At 44.4% G+C, this 23127-nt stretch overlaps 1 protein-coding gene across 4 annotated transcripts in view; it reads left to right on the forward strand.

The window, feature by feature from the left end:
* The window catches only part of LOC134809241 (uncharacterized), a 227986-nt gene that overhangs the window by 132382 nt on the left and 72477 nt on the right, over positions 1 to 23127 (forward strand). For all 4 annotated transcript variants that reach the window (XR_010154472.1, XR_010154474.1, XR_010154473.1 and 1 more), the window contains one exon: positions 19753 to 19828. Coding sequence is in view for 1 of the 4 variants with exons in the window: in XM_063803543.1 (XP_063659613.1) it covers positions 19753 to 19828 (76 nt within the window). In the remaining 3 variants the exon portion in view is untranslated. The remainder of the gene's footprint in view (positions 1 to 19752; positions 19829 to 23127) is intronic.

A 23127-nucleotide genomic window follows, 5' to 3' on the forward strand; every position in this document is an offset into this window, starting at 1 on the left:
ATTGGCAAATGCTACTAATCAAGTCCCTCACCCACCAAGAGAGGGTTGCTGAACCTTTACCGGCACACTGCTGTACTATGCATGCCTTATACATATCCTGTCTCTGGGATTTTGTTCTTTTTTTCCTCCTATCAAGCATAGCTTCACCTTTTTCCTTGACATAATATTTTTACTGATCTATTAATATCCAGTTAAGTCTCTCCTTTTCCATGACACTTCCTCTAACGGTAGTCACTTTAATTGGTCTGTTTTCCATCCAAACCCCTGTATCGTTTATATCATGAACCACAGAACCTAGCCCTTCATAGTATGTTTCCCATTAATTCGTTTTAAATGATTGATCCAATCTCTCGTTATTTCATTACGTTCCTTATAGTGGGTGACATGCCCTGTGCTGGTTTCAGTTCTGGCCCAAACCATTTATTACTATTTCATATATTTGGGGGGTTTCTGCAAATACACTTATAAACCATGGGAAGCCACCAATCACTGTACTTCAACATCGCTTTTGGGCCTCAGCACAATGCTGAGCCACTAACAGGAGACGAGCATATATTTGTAAATCGACATGAAGCTCCATAAATACCAGGTGCTTAAGGAACAGTGATGGTGACTATGGCTGAATTTCAGAAAGAATGCATTCATTCAAGTTGCTCAAATATTTTGTCTCAAGTGCTCAAGTTTCAACCCCAAACCTAGCACAGGGGGAGGAGGAGAGACTAGGGAATTCTTGGGAGACTTGAGTTCAATGCCCTGTGGTCAGGTCACACTAGTCCTCAGCTCCATTCTTCAGTCTTTGTATCCAGGTGGTGCTATTTGTCCTGCTTACTGACTTGGTTGACAGAAAAGTATGTAAAAGTGCTTGTAAAGTGCTCTTCTAATATACAGACCAAGGACCCGAATAGCCGCATCCTTCACCATATTTATGCTACGTTCTTCCTCCAGTCATCTGTAAGCAAGAATAAAAGGACTAATTTGTATCGATTACACACGTTTTTCCTCTTTCTTTCCTGAGTTAAGGAAGCAGAAAGCCAGGATTGATATATAAAATGTTGACTAGAAAAGACAGAAGCCTGGGCCTGTTGTAGTTATCAGTATTAAGTAGTCATAGCCCCACCTCTGAAGGTTGATTGTGTCCAAAAATTCCTCCATAAATACAGCACCCACAGGTGCTTAATTTTGATGCATTTGGCCATCCTGTGTGGAGAGTAGGGCAGATATTATTTTTATTCCTATTTTTTGGTCAAGGAAACTAAGGCTGAAGAGGTTCAATGACTTTCTGAAACTTGCATGGCCATCGAGTAGCCGAAGCAGGATGAGAACCTAGGTCCAGCACAAATATACAGACACCTGTTGTCTCACTCTAAACCATTCAGCAATATCACTCAACTTTCCATCTTTCTATGAAGACTTAGGTCCAATTGCCTCTTTGCGACACAGTGTAAAGAACTCTCTTTGGGAGTCACCTGGGTTTCCTTGGAGCATCTCACACCACCTTGGTGTGCCCTAGAGGCTGACACATCTGTCAAAGGAGATGACTGCACTTGTTGTACCCACCTCATGGGGCGTTGAGAGGATAAAAGGAGCTAGTAGGTGTGATAGTCCTTTGAAAACTAAGTTGCCGCAGGCATACAGGACAACATAAGAAATAACAATAGTTCTGTCTCTTTGAAGTGGCTCCTAGAGAAGTTGGTGAATGAAAAAGATCCAAGTGCATTGTACTTGTGCTCTGTTCTCTTTGGTTTTGCCTGAATTTTCGTGACTGCATCGTCCATACAAAGGGCATTGAGAAATCTACACAGTTGTGTTCCTTTTTTAATTTAATTTTATTTTTTTGAGACAGTTTCGCTCTTGTTACCTAGGCTGGAGTGCAATGACGTGATCTTGGCTCACTGCAACCTCTGCCTCCTGGGCTCAAGCAATTTTCCTGCCTCAGCCTCCCGAGTAGCTGGGATTACAGGTGCCCGCCACCATGGCCAGCTAATTTTTGTATTTTTAGTAGAGATGGGGTTTCACCATGTTGGTCAGGCTGGTCTCGAACTCCTGACCTTAGGGGATCCACCCACTTTGGCCTCCCAAAGTGCTGGGATTACAGGCATGAGCCACCACACCCGGCCTGTGTTCTCTCCTTTGCAGAGTCTTTAAGACAGTTGTGGCAGTTTGTCTGAACACCTTTTCATCATGTGGCAAAAGAGATCAGCCATAAATTGGTAACTTTGTACAACTGTTAAGTCAAGCCCCATTTGTCATTTCTGACATTGAAAAGACATCATCATATTGTCCCTCAAGTTCCTGTCATAGTCATAAGTACCCGATTCTCGTTGTGGTGGGGTCATATGACTGTTGTAGGGTCTGACTAGACAGTTTGAGAAGTAGGAGAGGCAGAGATGAGTAATCATTCCATGGAGACACCAGATGGGGCAGGCTTTGGGCCTCTGGTGAACCCATTCTCATCCACTAAAGTGTTCATGTAGTTCTGAGAACAGGAGCAAATAAGGGTGAGGACAGGCATTTGACTGAGTCTCAGTAATAGGTATATGAAATGGGGATAGGATTTTTTGTTTTTTTGGTTGTTTGCTTTTTGTTTTTGCAAACTACTCATGTGCTTTTTCCCTTTGGCATTTTTGTGGGCAGAACTTCCCCCCAGTTCTCCTTATGCAGTTTGAGCCATCTGTTGCCCCTCAGGGAGGTTGGGAAATAATCGGAATTGTTATGTCAGGATGCACAGAGAAAGGAAGTTTATGACATCGAAAATAGAATTTTGCAGGAAGACAATAGTCTTGAAATCCAGATTTTTTAGAGAGGAAGAGGATTTTCACAATTTATTAACATTTTAAAACCCAGAACTGGAAGACTCATATTCTAAAATTTTTTCCATAATTGTGGAAGAGACAGACTTCAGCCTGTGGCAAGTAGGCTTTGAGGCTTGTTGCTCCTGGGCAGGGGAAAGCTGTGATCTATGAGAAGAGCTTGAAGGCCACCCTATGTGGACCTGGAATTGTGAGTGCAAAGAAGAAACAAAAAGGAAGACAATTGGGTCAGGATCAGGGATCTTGATCACAAACTTGTAACCCATGGGGCCACCAGAAACATCCAGATAGCCATGAGAAGGCCAAAAAATCAAGACTAGTGACGTGCCTTCACAGGTATATAAAAACGGGCTTCAGGCCGAGCATGGTGGCTCACGCCTGTAATCCTAGCACTTTAGGAGGCTGAGGTGGGCGGATCACTTGAGGTCAGGAGTTCGAGACCAGCCTGGCCAACATGGCTAAACCCCATCTCTAATAAAAACACACACACACACAAAATTAGCCGGCCGTGGTGGCGGGTGCCTGTAATCCCAGCTACTTGGGAGGCTGAGGCAGGAGAAGCACTTGAACCCTGAAGGCAGAGGTTGCAGTGAGCTGAGATCACGCCATTGCACTCCAGCCTGGACGACAGAGCAAGACTCCGTCTCAAAAAAAAGTGGGGGGGCTTCAGACCTCTTGGAGGACCCCTGCTTTTGGCCACTTCCATAGGGCATGGAAGGATTGGCAGAGGGCTGACAGTAAAAAGGGAGGTGAGAGACCAAGCCCCAGCCCTAATATCCCTTGTCATCATCACACTCCCAGAGTTGATGGTGGTGGGGGACTGTTGGATAAACTGAGAAACACCGTTTAGGACTCTAGCAGGAAACTGTTTCATAGCCTGTCCCTGCACCAGCCTGGGCAATACACATCAATTCAATGGGTCAGGCAGAGGGAAAACCAGAGATTAGTCTCTTTAGATGCCTTCAATGCCAGTATGGAATGGACCAACAGAAGTGCCTGGGTGCCCTCAAAGTGTCAGGCAGAAGTTGATAAGGAAATCTGGCTAGGGGAGTTTTCCAGTAGCGGGGTTCAGAGATGACTCCCTCCCTCCTCAAAATCATGAAAATTCCATCTTTCCTCCAACACTGGCTGCCATATTGGAAAGGAACAAAGCAACCACAGGAGGAAATCTGAGCTGTCCTATACAGGCTATTAAAATACGAGCTACCCTAAAGGGAAGTGAACTTTGAATAAATAGACTCAATGTTTAAATTGAAAGGAGGCAGTTTAAATTGGAAAAACCCTGAACTATTGTCAGTTGGCCAGTCTTAGTAGCTCCTACTGCCCAGCAGGCTAGCGTCTCATGAGAAATATCAGATGAAGCTATAGAGACAATAAAGAATAGTTTCTTTGAATCTCTGAGTTGTAATGTGAATAAATTCATGGTCTCCATATATTTGCATTCTGTGTCTCCTCTCCCCCAGCAAACATTTTGGATCGGATTCCACCCTCCTGCAAGCTTCTCTGAAAAGTGGCAACTGCCTAACCTGTGTTGCTGTTCATACTTAGTGTTGTCCTAGGCTAAGGTGAAAAGATTGGCTGGTTATGGGGCTCTATTGGAGGTTTCTATTTTCCCTTCGCTGACAAAGGTTAGACAGGATAACTGAAAGCCTCACTATTAGAGTCACATATTCCTTCAAGGGTGGAAGAGAGGGGAAACTTTCAACACTCCCTAGTCCACAGAGGAGGAAACCCCATGGGCATGACACATACTCACACACAAATGCATATAAAGTAAACATGTCCAACTACATAATAGTTTGCATTCACCTGTCAAGGGCATGGGCTAAGGGCATTCATCCCCTCAGGGGTATGACTTTGCAATCTTACATGTCATTCCTACTGCACCAGAAGTAGGGAACAGAGTAGACTTTCTGAGAAACATCCCGACATCATTTAGGTCTTGTGGCAGCTATTTTGCCCTCTAAACTCCTACAGTGTTTTCTTACTAGATTACTTTTCTATTTCTCCCAAAGCTGCATGCTTGCTGCTGGGGAGGTTATGACCCTAGTCCTGGCTAAACTAGAGTGGAGACAAAGTGACCTGTCCACCCTCTCTCTCTCCTGGGCCCTGGCTAGGTCACCAGAAAGGTCTGGGGTAATTTCTTGGCATGGCTGCTCAGCAAGGGCTCAAACAGCAGCTGGGAATTCTCTACACTATATAGACTAAATCCCGAATTCGCTTTTAGCTTTCACAGGGCTCCCAGGAACACTGAGATAGAACAATCTGGGTTTAGTCCTTAGGCCTAAAGTCTTAAGGTATTAAAGGTACAGTTTGTTATCAGTATTCATGGTGGAGCGATACTACCATGAGGTACTACCCAGGATGCTGACACAAAGAGTCCCAGGTGTGTGGTTTTGAATTTTAAAATATTCTTAAAATGTATTACATTTTTAATGCAGGATTTTGATGTTTTTGTGGTAAAATAGAAATCTCTTTCAGGTTATGTACATTAATACATGTACAATTTTTAGAACAATGCGTGTCCCATAGCTTGATTGATATTAATAACATCTCATCCAGCCTTAAGATGTTTCTGCCTGGATTGATGCATGGTAGTGGCTTGGTGAAATTTACTGTTTCCTTGCAAGGCTGGGATAAATGATTTCTGGGTACAGGTATCAACATGCATGAAGCACTTCCTCTGTGGTCAACCTACTTTCCCTTTGGCCTCATAAATGGGAATTTGAATAAATATTTACCGTATTGATTAGTTTATGTGGGGCAGGAGTCACTGAGCAGTGCAATGAGTTTAAAATATAGCCCTCTAGCAAATATTTCAGAAAGGGCCCCTTGCCCTTAATTCATATCAAAATATACCCAGAAAGGATCCGACTCTGTCTTTTGCCAAATGCAGGGGCTGTCTTGGAGATTTTTAGGCCCCTTAGGAGTGTCTGCCAACAGGCAGTTGTCTTCACCAGGCAGTGAGGATACCACAGCCCCTCCATGTCGCCAGTTCTGGTTAAGACAGACGGGCTTGTCTTCTGCCTCCGAGACTGCTGGATCTTAGCCAGATTCTGGAGTGAGTTGGGGAGTAAGGCTGGGGTGGGGTAAGGCTGCCTGGGGCTGGAAGATGAATGGTTTCATCAGTTTCACAGAGGAGGAGGGAGATGGGCTGCAGGGCTTGCAAAACATCACATCTTGGCAAAAATACTTTACAAAACAGGAGATTCCTGGAAAGCAATAATGCTGACAGTGGAGAGCCAGTTTTTGGTTCTGATACAGAAGGGGTGCTGAGTCTGAGAACAGGCTGGCCTCTCCCGCTGTCTGCAGGCGCTATTTTGGCCACAGGCACTGCCTTCGGCTCCTGCTCTTTCTGGGGCGTGTAGCTCTGGGGATACAATTGGAAAACTCGCCTTTGCTTGGGTCAGAACAGGCCTGGAATCTGGTCATTGTACAGGCTATGCCCCCCACTTCTGGGATCCCCTCCCACTTGCCCGCAGCCTTCCAGACTCAGCTCAACGGCCACCTTCCCCCAAGCGTTTCTCACCCGGGCCTCGGGTCTGACCCTCCTCTAAATGGCACCACACCTTGTTCCATCTTGCAGTGCTTTCTCACAAATAGCAGTGCTTCTCTTTAACACAGATGTAGGTATCTTTGCCCTTTTAGAGTAGATTTCGTGAACTCTTTTGGCTCTTCCGTTGTGAGGATCAAACCAATTCTCTTCAAACAGCTGCATGCAGCCTCCAGCAGGCTCTGGTCGGTGCCTTGGCCCGTCTCCACATGGGGCCTTCCACGCAGCCTCCTCTGTCCGATGAGATCACACGTGCTCCAAGCAGGCCTGGACCGAGCGCTTGGGTCCCGCACATAGCTAGAGCACTGCAGGCACAGCAATTTCTGTCACCTGGGGTGTGTGTGAATCCTTTGTGAGATTCTTCTCTGAAGGCTGGGGGGTCATGGCTTTGAGCCAGGGTAGCTGATCAGTAAAAGGCGCTAGGTGATGCCCATCGACAAGGGAGATGGGGGTCTAAACAGGTGAGGACCGGAGCCTGCCAGCTATTAATTTCCAACACTTCCTCCCAGTGAATTTTCTACCAGAGCTGTGAACCAGAAGCAACTGACTTAACTGAACTTTCAGTCTTCCCTAACTCACTCCAACTCATGAGGAATACTGCGGTGGGTAGTCTGGCTCTGAGGTGAGGCACAGAAGGGCTTGGATTTCCACTGGGTGCATGTTATGTGGCTGTCGTGGGCTGAACTGTGTCCCTACAAATTCATATGTTTGAAGTCCTAATCTCCAGGACGTCAGAATGGGACTGAATTCAGAGATAGGGTCTTTAAGGAGGTAACCAAAGTTAAATGAGGCTGTTAGAATGGGCCTTAATCCAATCTAACTGGTGTCCTTATAAAAAGAGATTAGGGTACAGACTCACAGAGGTATGAGCATGTGAAAATATTAATACTAGAAGCAGGTGGCCATCTATAAGCCAAGGAGAGAGGCCTCAGAAGGAAACCAACCCTGCTGACACCTTGATCCGGGACTTCCAGCCTCTAGAATTGTATTAAAAACAAAACAAAAAAACAAACAAAAAACTGTTGTTTGGCCGGGCACGGTGGCTTACACCTGTAATCCCAGCACTTTGGGAAGCTGAGTTGGGCGGATCACAAGGTCAGGAGATCGAGACCAGCCTGGCCGACATGGTGAAACCCTGTCTCTACTAAAAATACAAAAATCAGCTGGGTGTGGTGGTGTGCTCCTGTGGTCCCAGCTACTTGGGAGGCTGAGGCAGGAGAATAGCTTGAACCGGGGAGGCAGAGATTGCAGTGAGCCTAAATCGCGCCAGTGCACTCCAGCCTGGGCGACAGAACAAGACTCTGTCTCAAAAAAAAAAAAAAAAAAGCAAAAAACAAAAAGAAACTGTTGTTTAAGCCACCCAGTGTGTGGTACTTCATTATGGCAGCCCTAGCAGACTAATATAGTGACATAGGCAGGTGTCACCATGCATAGTCCTGAATCATCTTACATATTCACATCTTGAAAAGTCTGTAAGCAATACAAGTGTCACTCATCCAAACTCCGGACACTTCCTCTCTTGGGGCTGTAGAGCTAGCAGGGGAATTCCAGAAAGGAAAAACACAACACGTGAGTTTATGATCTAGAGTGGGAAGCAACATAAATGTGTGTTGCTTGTTCTGTGTGCCCAGGAGAGTCTGATGGCAATAAAGATCAGAGACCAGGGAGGGTTTGGACCTGGGAGGTACTTGAGGGTTGCTTACTGTCCTTGAGATGAGTTAGGCTTGCTGGATTGGAAAAAGGATGTGTGAGGCCATCGATCCCTAAGCTGGCCTTAGGAGTCCTCTGAGACAGACAGGAAGACCTTGGGCAACCAGAGACTAAAGCAGGCCTGAGGACTGATCATCTGGGTGGATTTTCCACAGCTTCTGCTGATGGCTTCCTGGGGCTTATGAGGACCAGGCACTGTGACTCCATTCAGAAGGTCACAGAGGGCAGGCTATGAGCATCGAAGGGATTTCATTCCCCATCTGTGGTTTCTGAAATTTGTCTCCCTGGAGCTTGCCTGAGAGTGAGTTTGTGGCCTTGGTATGACACTGACAGTTCTTGTATAATTTGCAAAGATTGAGGCAATTTATTTTAATTGAAAACCTCTAGGTGTATTTCTGGCAGTGATATTCCCCAGGTGACCCCCTTGGTGGATGGCAAGCTAAACAAGAAAATGTGTGTGTTTCAGGAAACCTGATGATTCCAGTTTCAGATAAGTCCTTCCAGTCCAACCCCCCAGTCCTGCATCTGCTAATGTGCAGATGAAAGGCTCTGTGTAACTTGGATCTACAGAAACTGTCAATTCTGAAAGGCTGCCTTTTGGTCTTAAAAGGTGTCCTTGAAATTACTCCCAGGTTTTGGCCCTGACTGACTTTCCAGTGAAATCTAATTGGCCGGGTTTAAAACACAGCTGTGAGGATTTTGAAGCCGCCTTTGAAAGTGAACTGCTGGTGCACTATTGCAATGAGGACATGCACAGAGATCCCAACCAGAGTTCAAGAGTAATAATACTGTGGTACCTTTTGGAAAATGCTGTTGTCAGGTAGCCCCAGTGGGGTGGGAACCATGAGTTGGTTTTCAGGTAGTTTATCTTCCTCTCCCCAGTTCTCATCACTTTTGTGTGACTAATGGACTAATCTGCAGATCGCTGTCGGGCAATGGGTATCATCTCTGGACACAAGCAGAGAAAGCTAATAGACTCCCAGAAGACCGGCCCCATGGCCCGAGCCTCATTATGTCTCTCGGTTTCTAGGCGTACAAGTCGACCATAGATGTACGATGCCACACAGATATCTGCTAATGACAGAGCATCCCACGTGCCTGCTAGTACGTCCTGCCAGCACCTCACTTTTACAGTGGCCAAACCCAAATGTATATATTACCTTCGACCAAATTCATATGTTTCTCCTACCCTCCTAGCATGTTCTCCTACCCTCCTTGTTTCGGCTAAAGGCCCCACCATCCTTCAGTCACCCTGGTCAGAAGCCCTTGGCTGCTCGTCCATTGCTGGCTTTTCCTTCACGTGTCATTACTTGTTTCATTCTAGATCAAATCCCTCTAGTATATTCTCTCATCACCTCTCTTTAGCAGAATCTCTGCAGCCACCAAACTGGTTTTCCCATCTCCCACCTGCTGATTCATAAATTTCAATGTATATTAAAATCTGGGAGACTGTTAAAATGTAGATTCCTGGGTCCCGCTCCCAGAAATTCTGACTGGAGGTCTTGGGTGTTCACTCTGTACTTTAAAATGTTCCTGGGGGGTTCTGATCCAGTTGATAGAGGACCACATTTTGAGAAGTTCTGCTGTTATCTTTCCTGGTCCCTGTGGTCAAAGAAGTCTCCCTATGGCACAGCTATAATTGGGCTTCTCAGATCAAAAGCCACCCAAGTCTCCCCAGTGCTTAGCACACCACTACTGTACTGAGCCAGGCTTTCAGGACCTTGTGTATGTCAATAGTCAACAGCCTAATTTCCCACTTTTCCCACTAACCATGTGGTCTTTTCAGTAAATTTCAAACTTATTTAGGAGACAGTCAATTAAAATAACTATATCAATAGTGCAGAGTCCGTGTCCTATACTAAATTCTAGTTTAGACAACTGGTCACAGGGACCAAAGACATTTTAAAAATTATAAAGGGCACATATGTGAAATTTTTAAAAACTTGGTTATTTACTGTGATTTGGGAAAAAAGCAGTATTAGCACTTGTTGATATCGTTTGAGCAATACTTTGGCTCAACGCTTGAAATATTAGGATGCAGAGGGGGTGCATAGTTTGGAAAACATGGCCTAACTAAACATGGCTACTTGGATGTGATGGTTAATTATGTGTCAACTTGACTGGCCACAGGGTGCCCTGATTAAACATTGTTCCTGGCAGAGTCCGGAGGATGTTTCTGGATGAAATTACCATTGGAATCAGTGCACTCAATAAAGAGGACTGCCCTCCCAATGTGGATGGGCATCATCCAATCCCCTGAGGACCTGAAGAAAACAAAACGGAGGGGAGGAATTTGCTTCTTTTGGCTTCCTGCCTGCCTACTTGACGTGGGACAGCTTCTCTCATCTTCTCTGGACCTCTGACTGGGATTTACACCTTCAGCTCCCCTTGTTCTCTGGCCTTTGGAGTCAAATGGAATCACACTAGAGGCTTTCCTGGGTCTTCAGTTTGCAGACAGCAAATTCTGGGGCTTCTCAATGTCCACAATCATGTGAGCTAACTCCTCGTGATAAGTGTATTTATGTACGTCAGTATCAAAATCCATATTGGAGTTTTCCAGAGGACCTTCATGAGAGTTCTGTTTCTCTGGAGAACCCTAATACAGATTTTGATACTGAGAGTAGTTCTAGAGGGCCAGAATTTTAAATATGAATTTTCTAAAATAAGTTCTGGAGTTTCTGAAATTGAATCTCTAATCTGATTAAAGACACTAATGATGCTATTTCCAGTAGTAAAGAGGGCAATGACAGTCCATGGTGTAAGCTGTTTATAGAAATGCACAAAATAGCTGCATAGAATACGCTTAACTAACTATGAGAAGCAAGGATCTAGGTGAATCTGTATATAATACTTACAAATATTTCTGAAAAATGAACAAATATAATGAATTGGTTGGTTGTTCCTAATGAACTGAGCTCAGGGACTTGACGTGCTGAACAGGGACTCCCAGTTCAAGTGCTACGTAAATGACTCAAGAGCTTCTTGGTGTGCCCTAAAAAAGACCCTGATCATGTGTAGCCACAGAGCTGAAATTGCTGAAAATCAAATACAGAACCTTATCTTTCAGCTGACTGAATTACAGCACAAATTGAGCTCCCAGCCTCACAGGGTAAAAGTGAGGGCATTGATTAAGAAAGAATGGGATCCTGTAAATTGGGATAGGAAGGTGCGGGAAGACCTTGATGAAGCTGGGGACACTGAGTCCCTAAATTCTGATTATTTTGCTTCGCAAGTGGCAGATGTCTCCCCATCTCCAGTGGAATTGACCTCCTTACCCCCAGCAGAAATGGCCTCCTCAAACCCAGTGGCCATGGCCTTCCCACTCTCAGGTAATGGCATCATCATCCCAGTGGTATCAGCCTGTCCACTTGGGTCTCAGGAGGATTAACCCTGCATTGCCTGAGGAAATTGTAATGACTTCACTTGAGGCAGTTGCCTTGGAAGACAATGCTGATTCTCTTCAGGACCCACTCCCACCATCCCTCTTTGCTTCCAGACCTATAACTTGACTTAAGTTCTAACAGGCCCCTAAAGGTGAGCCATGTGTGACCCAAGAGAGTACTTATAGTCAGAAGAACTGCTTGAGTTTTTAAATTAATGTAGGCAGAAGTCCATGGAACATGTGTAGGGCTGTATACTAAAAGTGTGGGATAATTGTGGAAGGAACATAAAATTGGGTCAGGCTGAATTTATTGACATGGGCTCACTAAGCAGAGATTTTGCATCTAATATTGCAGTTCATGGAGTTAGAAAGGGCTCTAACAGTTTGTTTGGTTGGTTGATTGGCTGAAACATAGATCCAAAGGTGTACCACTGTGAGCAAATTGGAAATGACCTACCTACCTTAGTTTAATGTAGAGGGAGGGAATCAAAGGCTTAGGGAGATTGGAGTGTTAGAGTGGTTTTGTCATTTAGGATCTACTCACCCACACTGGGAGGCTGTAGAAGACATATATTTCACCAATACTGTGAGGAGTAAATTTGTGAGAGGAGCCACAGCATTCTTGAAGACCTCTGTGATTGCTCTTTTCTGTAGACCAGACCTCACAATAAGAACCACAGTTACTGAATTGGGGAACCTAAACACAATGGGAATAAATGGATTATTGGGTGGCAGGGACCAGGTAGTGGCACTAAACAGCCAAAGATAAGGTGGGCAGGGTTACCGTAATGGACAGCAGAGTCAAAGCAGCAGTCAGAACAGTCTACTCCTGCAGACTCTGGCATTAGCTAATTGATCATGGTGCTCATATAAGTGAAATAGATAGGAAGCCTACTAAATTCTTACTTGATCTGTATAAGCAGAAAAGTTATAGGTCAAGTGAACAAAAGTCTAATTTGAATCATAGAAACAGACTCATGACCCCTCAATCAATTCCCATACTTGAGCTTTTTACAGACTCAGAACCCCTTGAGTGAGACTGGCCCCACTCAAGGAAGAGCCCTCATTATACTATAGAAAATTTATACTGTTTAATCTTTTTTCCAGCTTTCCCCAGAGGAACATATAGCCTTAAAAACGTAATTATTTTAGGGAAAAGGAAATAATCAGAACTTTTGGGGACTGCTGGACACTGGCTGTATTAATCTGTTCTTATGCTGCTAATAAAGACATACCAGAGGCTAGGTAATTTATAAAGGAAATAAGTTTAATTGACTCACACTTACACATGCTGAGGAGGCCTCACAATCATGGCAGAAAGGGAAGGAGGAGAAAAGTCATGTTTTACATGGCAGCAGGCAAGACAGCATGTGCCAGGGAGCTCCCTTTTATAAAACCATCAGGTCTTATGAGACTTATTCACTATCATGAGAACAACATGGGAAAGACCCACCCCCATGATTCAATTACCTCCCACCAGGTCCCTCCCATGACACATGGGTTTATGGGAGCTACAATTCAAGATGAGATTTGAGTGGGGACACAGCCAAATTATATGATTGTGCCCCTGGCCCCTTCTGGATCTCACATCTTCGCATTTGAAAACCAATCATGCCTTCCCAACAGTCCCCAGAGTCTTAACTCATTTCAGCATTAACCCAAAAGTTCACAGTCCAATGTCTCATCTGAGACAAAGCAAGTCCTTTCTACCTACGAGCCTGTAAAATAAAAAGCAAGTTAGGTAATTCCCAGATACAATGGGGGTACAGGCATTGGGTAAATATACCTGTTTGAAACGGGAGAAATTGGCCAAAACGAAAAGGCTACAGGCACCATGCAAGTCTGAAATCCAATAGGGCAGTCATTAAACATTGAAGTTCCAAAATGATCTCCTTTGAGTTCTTGTCTCATATCCAGGTCATGCTGATGCAAAAGGTGGGCTCCCGAGGCCTTGGGCAACTCCACCCCTGTGGCTTTGCAGGGTACAGCTCCCCTCCTGGCTGCTTTCATGGACTGGTGTTGAGTGTCTGTGGCTTTTCCAGGGGGACAATGCAAGCTGTCAGTGGATCTACCATTCTGAGGTCTGTAGGACAGTGGCCCTCTTCTCACAGCTTCACTAGCTACTGCCCCAGTGGGGACTCTGTGTGGGGGCTCTGACCCCACATTTCCCTTCTGCACTGCCCTAGCAGAGGTTGTCCATGAGGGCCCCACCCCTGCAGCAAGCTTCTGCCTGGACATCTAGGCATTTCCATACATCCTCTGAAATCTAAGCAAAGGTTCCCAGACCTCAGTTCTTGACTTCTGTGCACCCACAGGCTAAATACCATTTGGAAGCTACCAAGGCTTGGGGCTTGCACCCTCTGAAGCCATGGCCTGAGCTGTACCTTGGCCCCTTTTAGACATGGCTGGAGCAGCTGGGATGCAGGGCACCAAGTCCATAGGCTGCACACAGCAGGGGGGCCCTGGACAGGGCCCAGGAAATCATTTTTTCCTCCTAGGCTTTAGGTCTATAATGGGAGGGGCTGCCATGAAGGTCTTTGACATGCCCTGGGGATATTTTCCCTATTGTCTTGGTGATTAACATTTGGCTCCTTGTTACTTATGCAAATTTCTGCAGCAGGCTTGAATTTCTCCCCAGAAAATGATTTTTTCTTTTCTATTGCACTGTCAGGCTGCAAATTTTTCCACACTCTTATGCTCTGCTTCCTCTTGAATGCTTTGCCGCTTAGAAATTTCTTCTGTCAGATACCCTAAATCATCTCTCTCCAATTCAAAGTTCCACAGATCTCTGGGGCAGGGACAAAATGCTGCCAGTCTCTGCACAGCAAGAGTGATCTTTACTCCAGTTTCCAACAAGTTCTTCATCTTCATCTGAGACCACCTCAGCCTGGACTTTATTGTCCATATCACTATCAGCATTTTGGTCAAAGCCATTCAACAAGTCTCTAGGAAGTTCCAGACTTTCTGACATTTTCCTTTCTTCTTCTGAGCCCTCCAAACTGTTCCAACCTCTGCCTGTTAGCAGTTTCAAAGTTGCTTCCACATGTTCGGGTATCTTTATAGCAGCACCCCACTCTACTGGTAACAATTTACTGCATTAGTCTGTTCTCTAGCTGCTAATAAAGACATGCCCAAGGCTAGGTAATTTATAAAGGAAAGAGGTTTAACTGACTCACAGTTCCACATGCTGAGGAGGCCTCACAGTCATGGCAGAAAGGGAAGGAGGAACAAAGTCACATCTTACATGGTGGCAGGCAAGAGAGCATGTGCAGGGGAACTCCCCTTAATAAAACCATCAGATCTCCTAAGACTTATTCGCTATCACAAGAACAACATGGGAAAGACCTGCCCCATGATTCAACTACCTCCCACCAGATCCCTCCCACAACACGTGGGAATTATGGGAGCTACAATTCAAGATGAGATTTGGATGAGGACACAGCTAAACCATATCATTGGCTCTGAATGGAGAGACCTCAAACTTCTGTATGGATTATCAAGGTCGAGTGATCAATGGAGTTTTAACTCAGGTCCATCTTCCACTGGGTTGAGTAGGCCTCTTAATCCATCCTGTGGTTATTCCCCGAGTTCCAGAATTCACTGGAATGGATTCTGCCAGCTGGCAGCTGACAGAATCCTCACAATGCCTCCCTGAACATGCTGAGTGAGAACTATTATGGTAGGAAAGGCTGAGAGCCATTAGAATGTTCTCTACCTAGAAAAATAATAAATCAAAGGCAATACTGCTTTCCTGGAGGGATTGCAGAGATTAGTGCCACCATGAAGGACTTGAAAGATGCAGGGGTAGTGATTCCCACTATATCTCCATTCAACTTTCCTATTTGGCCTGTGCAGAAGACAGATCATAGAGAATGACAGTGGATTATGATACACTTAACCAGATAGTGGCCATTTACCCAAGTGACCTAAAAAGTTGCTAGCTTTGAGTGGGACCTAGAAAAAGAAAACACTGCACTGGATCCCAGCTGCTGTGCCTGCTGCTGTGCTACTCAGGCCATATGATTCAGCAGATCCAATGGCCTTTGAAGTGTCAGTGGCAGATGGGGATGCTGTTTGGAGTTTTTGGCAGGCCCTTGTAGGCAAATTGCAGCACAGGGCTTTAAAATTTTGGAGCAAGGCCCTGCCATTATCTGAAGGTAATTACTCTTCTTTTGAGAGACAGCTCTTGGCCTGCTACTGGGCCTTAATAGAGACTGACCATGTAACCACAGGCCACCAAGTTATCATGAAACCAGAGCTGCCCATCATGGTTTGGATATTGTCTGACCCATCAAGCCATAGAGTTGGGCATGTAAAGAAACACTCCATGATCAAATGAAGTGGTATATATGATTGGTCCCAAGTGGGCCCTGAAAACACAAGTAAGTTACATGAAAAAGTGACCCAAATGCCTGTGGTTCCACCCCTGTTATGCCTTTTCTCCTTCTCCCAGCTTCATGGGAGTTTCCCTATGGCTACATGTTGGGCATCAGTTGAGAGGGGAAGAGAGGACCCAGGCCTGGTTTACAGATAGTTCTGCACAATATCCAGGCACCACCTGAAAGCGGATGGCTGCAGCTCTGCAGCCCCTCTCTGGGCCACCCCTGAAGGACAGTGGTGAAGGGAAATCCTCCCATTGGGCAGAAATCTGAGCCACACTTCTGATGGTTCACTTTACTTGGAAGGCGAAATGGCCAGACATGCAATTATATACTGATTCATAGGCTGGGGTCATCCTGACTGGATGGTCAGGAACTTGGAAGAAACGTGATTAGAAGATTAGTGACAAATATGTGGAAGACGTAGGTGGACATACCTCTATAAATAGGTGAAAAAAGCGAATATATTTGTATCCGTATGAATGCTCACCAAAGGGTGACCTCAGCAGAGTAGGACTTTAATAATCAATGGGTAGGATGACTTGTTCTATGAATACCTGCCATACTTTTTCCAGCCACCCTTGTAATTTCCCAGTGAAGTCCTGAGCAAAGTGGCCATGGTGGCAAGGGTGGAGGTTGTGCATGGGTTCGGCAACATAGATTCCCATTTGCCAAGGCTGACCTGGCTATGACCACTGCTGAGTGCCTTGTCTGCTGGCAGCAGAGACCAACACTGAGCCCTTGATATGGCATCATCCTCTGGGGTGATCAGCCAAGTACCTGATGACAGATTGATTACATTGGACTGCTTCTATGATGGAAGGGTAAACATTTTGTTCTTACTGGAATAGATACTTATTCTAGATACAAATGTGTTTTGCCTGCATAAAGCTTTTTTGCCAATACTACCATCCATGGACTTACAGAATGCCTTATTCACCACCATGATATTCTACACAGCATTGCTTCTGATTAAGAAACTCAGTTCACAGCAAGGGATGTGTGGCAATGTGCCCATGCTTATGGAATTCACTCTTCCTACCATGTTCTCCACCATCCTGAAGCAGCTAACTTGATAGAACAGTGGAATGGCCTTTTGTAGATGCAGTTATCGTGTCAGCTAGGTGGTAATACCTTGCAGAGTTAGGGCAAGGTTCTCCAGAAGGCTCTCTATGCTTTGTATCAGCATCTAATACATGATACTACTTCTCTGATAGCCAGGATTCTTGGGTCCAAGGAAATTGGAGTGACTCACTATTACCCACTAGCAAAATTTTGCTTCTTATTCTTATGAGTTTATGCTCTGCTGGGCTAGAGGTCTTATTTCTGGAGGAAGGAATGCTTCCACCAAGAGACACAGCGATGATTCCATTGAATAGAAAGTCAAGACTGCCACCTAGCCACTTGGGGCTCCTCATGCCTCAAAAACCACAGGCAAGGAAGTTGTGTTATTGGCTGGGTGATTGGTCCTGATTACCAAGGAGAAATTGTACTATAGCTCCACAGTGAAGGTAAGGAAGAGTATGACTGGATTATAGGAGATACCTTCTGGTATCTCTTAGTATTACTATGTCCTGTGATTAAGGTCAATGGAAAATGACAACAGTCCAATCCAGGCTGGGCTAGTAATGGCCCAGACCTTTGGGGAATGAATGTTTGGGTCACCCCACTGGGTAAAGAACCATAACCAGCTGAGGTGCTTTCTGAAGGCAAAGGGAAAACAGAATGGGCAATGGAAGAAAGTGATTATTAATACCAGCTACGACAATGTAACTAGTTACAGAAATGGACTTAACGGCCACAGATATTTCCTCCTCATTCTGCTATGAATGTGTGTGTGTGTGTACGTGTGTGTGTGCATGTGTGTGTATCTTTGTTTTCTTTCCTCTCCTGTTCCCTTACCATGCAACATAAGATCCACTGATTTTTGTCATAGTATGTAAGTATTAATTTCACACCACAGTGTTTAAATTAGGGGTATCAAGGGAAAGAGTAAATATCACTCAAGGACTTTACTTCCTCTTCTGGGGAAGGAGTCAGTGTATTTTTGGTTGTATGCAGGATGATTGTATCATATTAGGTGGAATTATGACCTCATTATTACCTTTATTTGGAGATTAAGTATGGTTTAAGGAGATGTGTATGGGTGCCCAAGTTGACAAGGGTTGGAGTTGTGGTGGAAAACTTTATGTGTAAATTTGACAGGCCTCAGGATACCCAGATTAAGAATCATTTCTGTGTGTGTCTGTGAGGGTGTTTTCAGATAAGAGCAGCATTTGAATTGATGGACTCCATAAAGTAGATGGCACTCCCCAATGTGGGTGGGCACCATCTCATCTGCTGAGGGCCTCAATAGAGCAAAAGGAAGGGGAAGGAGGAATTCGGTCTCTTTTGCTTCCTGCCTGTCTGCTTTAGTGTGGATAACACATCTCATCTTTTTTGACCCTTGAACTAGGATTTATACCATCAGCTCTCCTGGTTCTCAGGATTTTGGATTCAAACTGAATCACACCATAGGCTTTCCCAGATCTCCAACCTGCTGACAGTAGATGCTGGTACTTCTCAGCCTCCAGAATCACATAAGCCAGTTCTTGTATCCTGCTGGTTCTGTTTCTGTGGAGAACAGGAGTTCAGCATTAGCATTCCCAAATAGAAAAGACATGGGCCTCGGAGTCAGCTAGGTCTAAATTCAAAATGTGATTCCACAATTTACGAGCCTGTAGCCTTTTATCTGTGACCTGTGACTTGGCCTATCTGAGACTATAAAATAAGGACAATGTTTCCTTTGGGGGTGAGGTGATAATTAAAGACAACGTAGGTAAAGAAGAGTCAGTGAGCAAAGGGTGAGAGGCTAGTGGTGGGGAAGAGAGGACTATGGCTTGACCCTTAGGCAGCAGATAGCTCCCTGAGTTGAGGGAACGTGATCAGCTGAGAGGTCCCAGGAGCATAACCAGCTGACTGTGAGTAGAGAGATTAAAAGGGCAGATTACATCAAGAGAGACCAGTTAGGAGCCACACAACAAGCCACACCTGAGGCAGTTTGGGCCAACCAAGATGGCGGCAATGAGTGAGGTAGGAGAGGAAGGCTTGGGGAGACACTTCAAACTGTTACACTTCAAACTGTTTCTTTACCAATGAATGCTGAGATTATAGTAGACCTCAGGCCTCTAGTGGATCATTTAGCAGATAACAGCTGTTCACACGGCAGAGGCAGTTCATAGTTCCTAATTGTCCTGTCATCTTCCATTCTCTCCCAGGTTGAATCTGTTTTTCAGAAAACCTGGAATGAACTTTCCAAATCATCTTATTGTAACACTTCCCTGTGTTCGTCTTTCTTGAGCTCCCCACTGTGGGGATTTTATCCCCACAGGATAAAATCGTACTGCTTTAGCATGACCTAGATGAGGCCCTTCCTGACCTGGCCCTCGAGCTTCTTTACTGAAATGCTCACTCACAAATATCCTTCACCTGAATCCTATGGCCACACAGAACTATTTGTTCTGACACTTCGATACCTTCATGCCTCTGCACATGCTTTTTCCCCTCTGCTTGGAATGTCCTACCCCGTTTTCTTCTTTGAAAACCTCTTTGTCCTCAACTAAAATCTCATCTACTGTGAGACACCTTTTCCATTGCTTTCAGAGAAATTAAAATACTTCTGTTGGGCCACATGGTACTCCCTGTGTACTTCTATTTAAGCTCCCATCACAGAGTTTTGTAAAGATTTGGGTAAAGTATTGCTTTGTCCTAGGAGTCAATGCCTACTAGGTATTCAGTAGTTAGTGCAAGTGTTGTTTCTTCATGTCCGCAAGTCTAGATTCTATCCTTTGCTATTCTCTTTCATAGACCTGAATCTTTCTTTCAAAACCTGCACATTCATGAGAGAGATTATCCAACCAATGCTCCTTTTCCTCCTAGGCTGCAAGCATCAGGACAGCAGAGACCAGATTCATCATTGAATCCTCAACATCTAGCACAATATGCCTGGCATAAGGTAGGAGCCCAATAAATATTCTTTAAATATATGGATGAATGAATGAATGAGCGAATGGTTGAAGAGCACCTCTTTTGGGTACTGTGAAGATCAACAAATCCCTTCTTCTGGAACTACTTTCTTCATTAGATAGAGTTCTTCTGGTTGCAATTTTTAAAAACTCAAAAAGTTTAAGCATTAACAGAAATTTATTAGAAAGTTGCTTGGCAAATCATTTAATTCAGGGAAGAGTTGAATGAGTCAACTGGAGAAAGACAGTAACTATGCTCTTCTAGTGATGTCAGCCTCAGGAGTTAATAGCTCTTTCCCCAGGAACTTTGCTATTAATGTGATTAGTCCTCATCTCATCATCTCTTTCTCTCATTCAAATTTCAGATTCCTAGAAGAGAGAAGTTGATTGGCCCTTTTAGGTCAGGAATTTGTTCCTATACCAGTCAGCCCTCAGGAGGCAATTTCATGCAGGATAAACATGGCTGCCAGCAGCCCATTTCTGTGGTTCCCAGAGAAAAAGGAATCCCCATGAGCAAAAGATGCAGAGTTACCAAGTCAGGTGTGCATATCTAGGATTGTTTCTTCTTTCTGTCTCCCTATTCCTTTATATGATTTATAATGATGGTGATGGAGTCCATAGGGTTTCTAGTAGGGAGAAATGACTGTGATGGAATGAGGGGTAAGGAACAAACACAAACTGGAGTTTGATAACATTCTGAAAAGTGTGTCCTGAGCATCATCCTCTGCATTGCCTAAGGTAACACTAGCTGCCATAAAACCAAACCCAAGATGTGTTAGGGCTCAAACACCATAGAAATTTATTTCTTGCTTTCCTAAATTCCAAATATGTCCCTGATCTGCTGGTGCCTCTCCTCCGAGAAGTGATTCAGGGACCCAGGCTCCTTCAATGTTGTTTTTTTCCCATAATATACAGAATCTGCCAAGGTCACTATATTAATATGCATCAAGTCTGTGAAGGGGAAAGAGCAAAGCAGATAAGACTTAGAAGTGATGCTCAACACTTTTGCTCATATTCCACTGGCTAGAACTTGGTCACAGGCCACATCTAGTTCCCCCAGAGACTAGGAAATGAGCTAATCTGTGAGCCCAGGAAGAAAAGGAGTGATGTTAGATGAACTGTTAGCCCATGGATGGACTGTTAGCTGGATATACCTGTAGTTGTTTCTCCCGGCAAGTGGGTGTGTGTGCTTGTACCTGTTTGTTCTGCACTGTGTTACCCGGGGGCATATCTGGATGCATAGGAAGGTTAGAGTGTGTTGAGTGCCCAGAAGGATGGATTTTCTCTGGACTTGTTCATTTACATAAGGATTTTCCTCTCTCTAGAAACTTCCCCCTAAACCATAAGATCAAAACCCTATAGGCCTTGCTGATACTACATGACCTCCCTGCCCTGGGCACAATTGTTTGGCACAGGGTTAGATGCCTGAATGATCAGTCAGATTCTCATCTGGAAATCTGAAATTCAATCAGGGAGTCAGATCATGGAGGCGGGCTGTGGAGTCATCTACATAGCAGCTGCATGGGTGAAGAAAGCCCTGGAAGAACTGTGGCTCCAGTCTTCCCAAGGCCAATTGCTCATGGCTTCCTTGGCTGGGGGTAACTGTAGTATCAAATTATTTTATGTGTAAGTTACTCACATTGGTATTGGTGGCTATTTCTTGCAGCCAAAATAATTTTAGTTAATAAAGAAAAATGTCATGTTTATTTGACATTGAGCAAATCACTCTAACAGCCACAGATTTCTCATATATAAAATGAGAATAGTTTCATCTGCTCTGCCTACCTCTTGGGACTATTGTAACAGTTTAATGGAACAAAGTACATGAAGTGCTTCAGAAACAGTGAAAATCCATACACACATTAAGTGGGGCTATTTGTCCACAGCAAGAAGAGTTTTAAGAGCTTTCTCCAAGTATGAAATAGGTTTTCTTTCTTTCTTTTTAAACTTTAATAACTTTGTGGTCAATCCCTCTCAAGTTCAGGAAGTCTCCATAGTTGGAGGCTTACTTTTCTTTTCTTTTGCTAGATATTTAATACTTTGATTACTTCTGACACTGAAATTACCCATTATGGTGTTGTCCTTTGCCAAACCAAGCCTGATTTTTGTATTATTATTGCTGTTTGGGGCCATTTTCAGCAGCTCTGCTTGACAGTCTGAATAGAGCAGTTGTTCTCAACCACATCATACCCAGTGTCCTCTTTGTATAACACATTTCACACCTCACTTTTCTGGAATGAAATTGTATTAGTTGCTTGGGCAGCCATAACAAAGTATCACAGACTGGGTGGCTTAAACCAGGGGTCCCCAGCCCCTGGGCCATGGACTGGTACCAGTGTGTGGCCTATTAGGAACTGGGCCATACAGCAGGCAGTAGGTGGTGGGCAAGCAAGCATTACCACCTGAGCTCTGTCCCCTGTCCAGTCAGCAGTGGCATTACATTCTCATAGGAGCGAAAACCCTATTGTGAACTGTACATGTGAGGGATCTAGGTTGCACGCTAATGAGATTTTAACTAATGCCTGATGATCTGAGGTGGAACAGTTTCATCCCCAAACCATCCCCTGCCCAACCCCATCCCACGGAAAAATTGTCTTCCATGAAACTGGTCCCTGGTGCCAAAATGGTTGGGGACTGCTGGCTTAAACAACAGAAATGTATTGTCTCAAAGTTCTGGGGGCTGTAAGTCTTGTCATAAATGTCATCAAGGTTGGTTTCTTCTGAGGCTGTGAGAGTCTATTCCAGGCCTTTCTCCTTGGCTTGTAGATGACTGTTTTCTCCCTGTGTCTTTTTATACCATCCTCCTTCTATGTGTGTTTCTATGTCCAAATTTCCCTTTTTAATATGGACACCCTTTGTCTTGCATTAAGGCCTATCCTAATGACCTCATTTTGATTTGATTGTCTCGGTAAAGACCCAATGTCCAAATAAATATGTTCTGAGGTCCTGGGGGTTAGAACTTCAGCATATCTTTTTTGGGAGACACAACTCAATCCAGAACAGAATTATAATTCTGTTGTAATTAATCATAGAGAGGTTATAACTAATCATATAACCTCTCCACACATATTATTTTTAAAAGGTTGACATAATGCTCTGACTTAAAAATAAATAGAAAGTTATTTATAATAAAACAGTATGTGTTTCCATAGGTAAGTGCTCAGGCAGGAATAAAGTAGAAAATATGATGCCCAACTTGATACCTGGGCAACTATGCCACCTCCCTGAGAAAGAAACAGATAGAAATGCAGCCTGCTCAAGTGAGCTATGTTGGCCACTCAAGCACTGT

Source organism: Pan troglodytes, chromosome 22 (assembly GCF_028858775.2).
Source record: "Pan troglodytes isolate AG18354 chromosome 22, NHGRI_mPanTro3-v2.0_pri, whole genome shotgun sequence".
NCBI lineage: Eukaryota > Metazoa > Chordata > Mammalia > Primates > Hominidae > Pan > Pan troglodytes.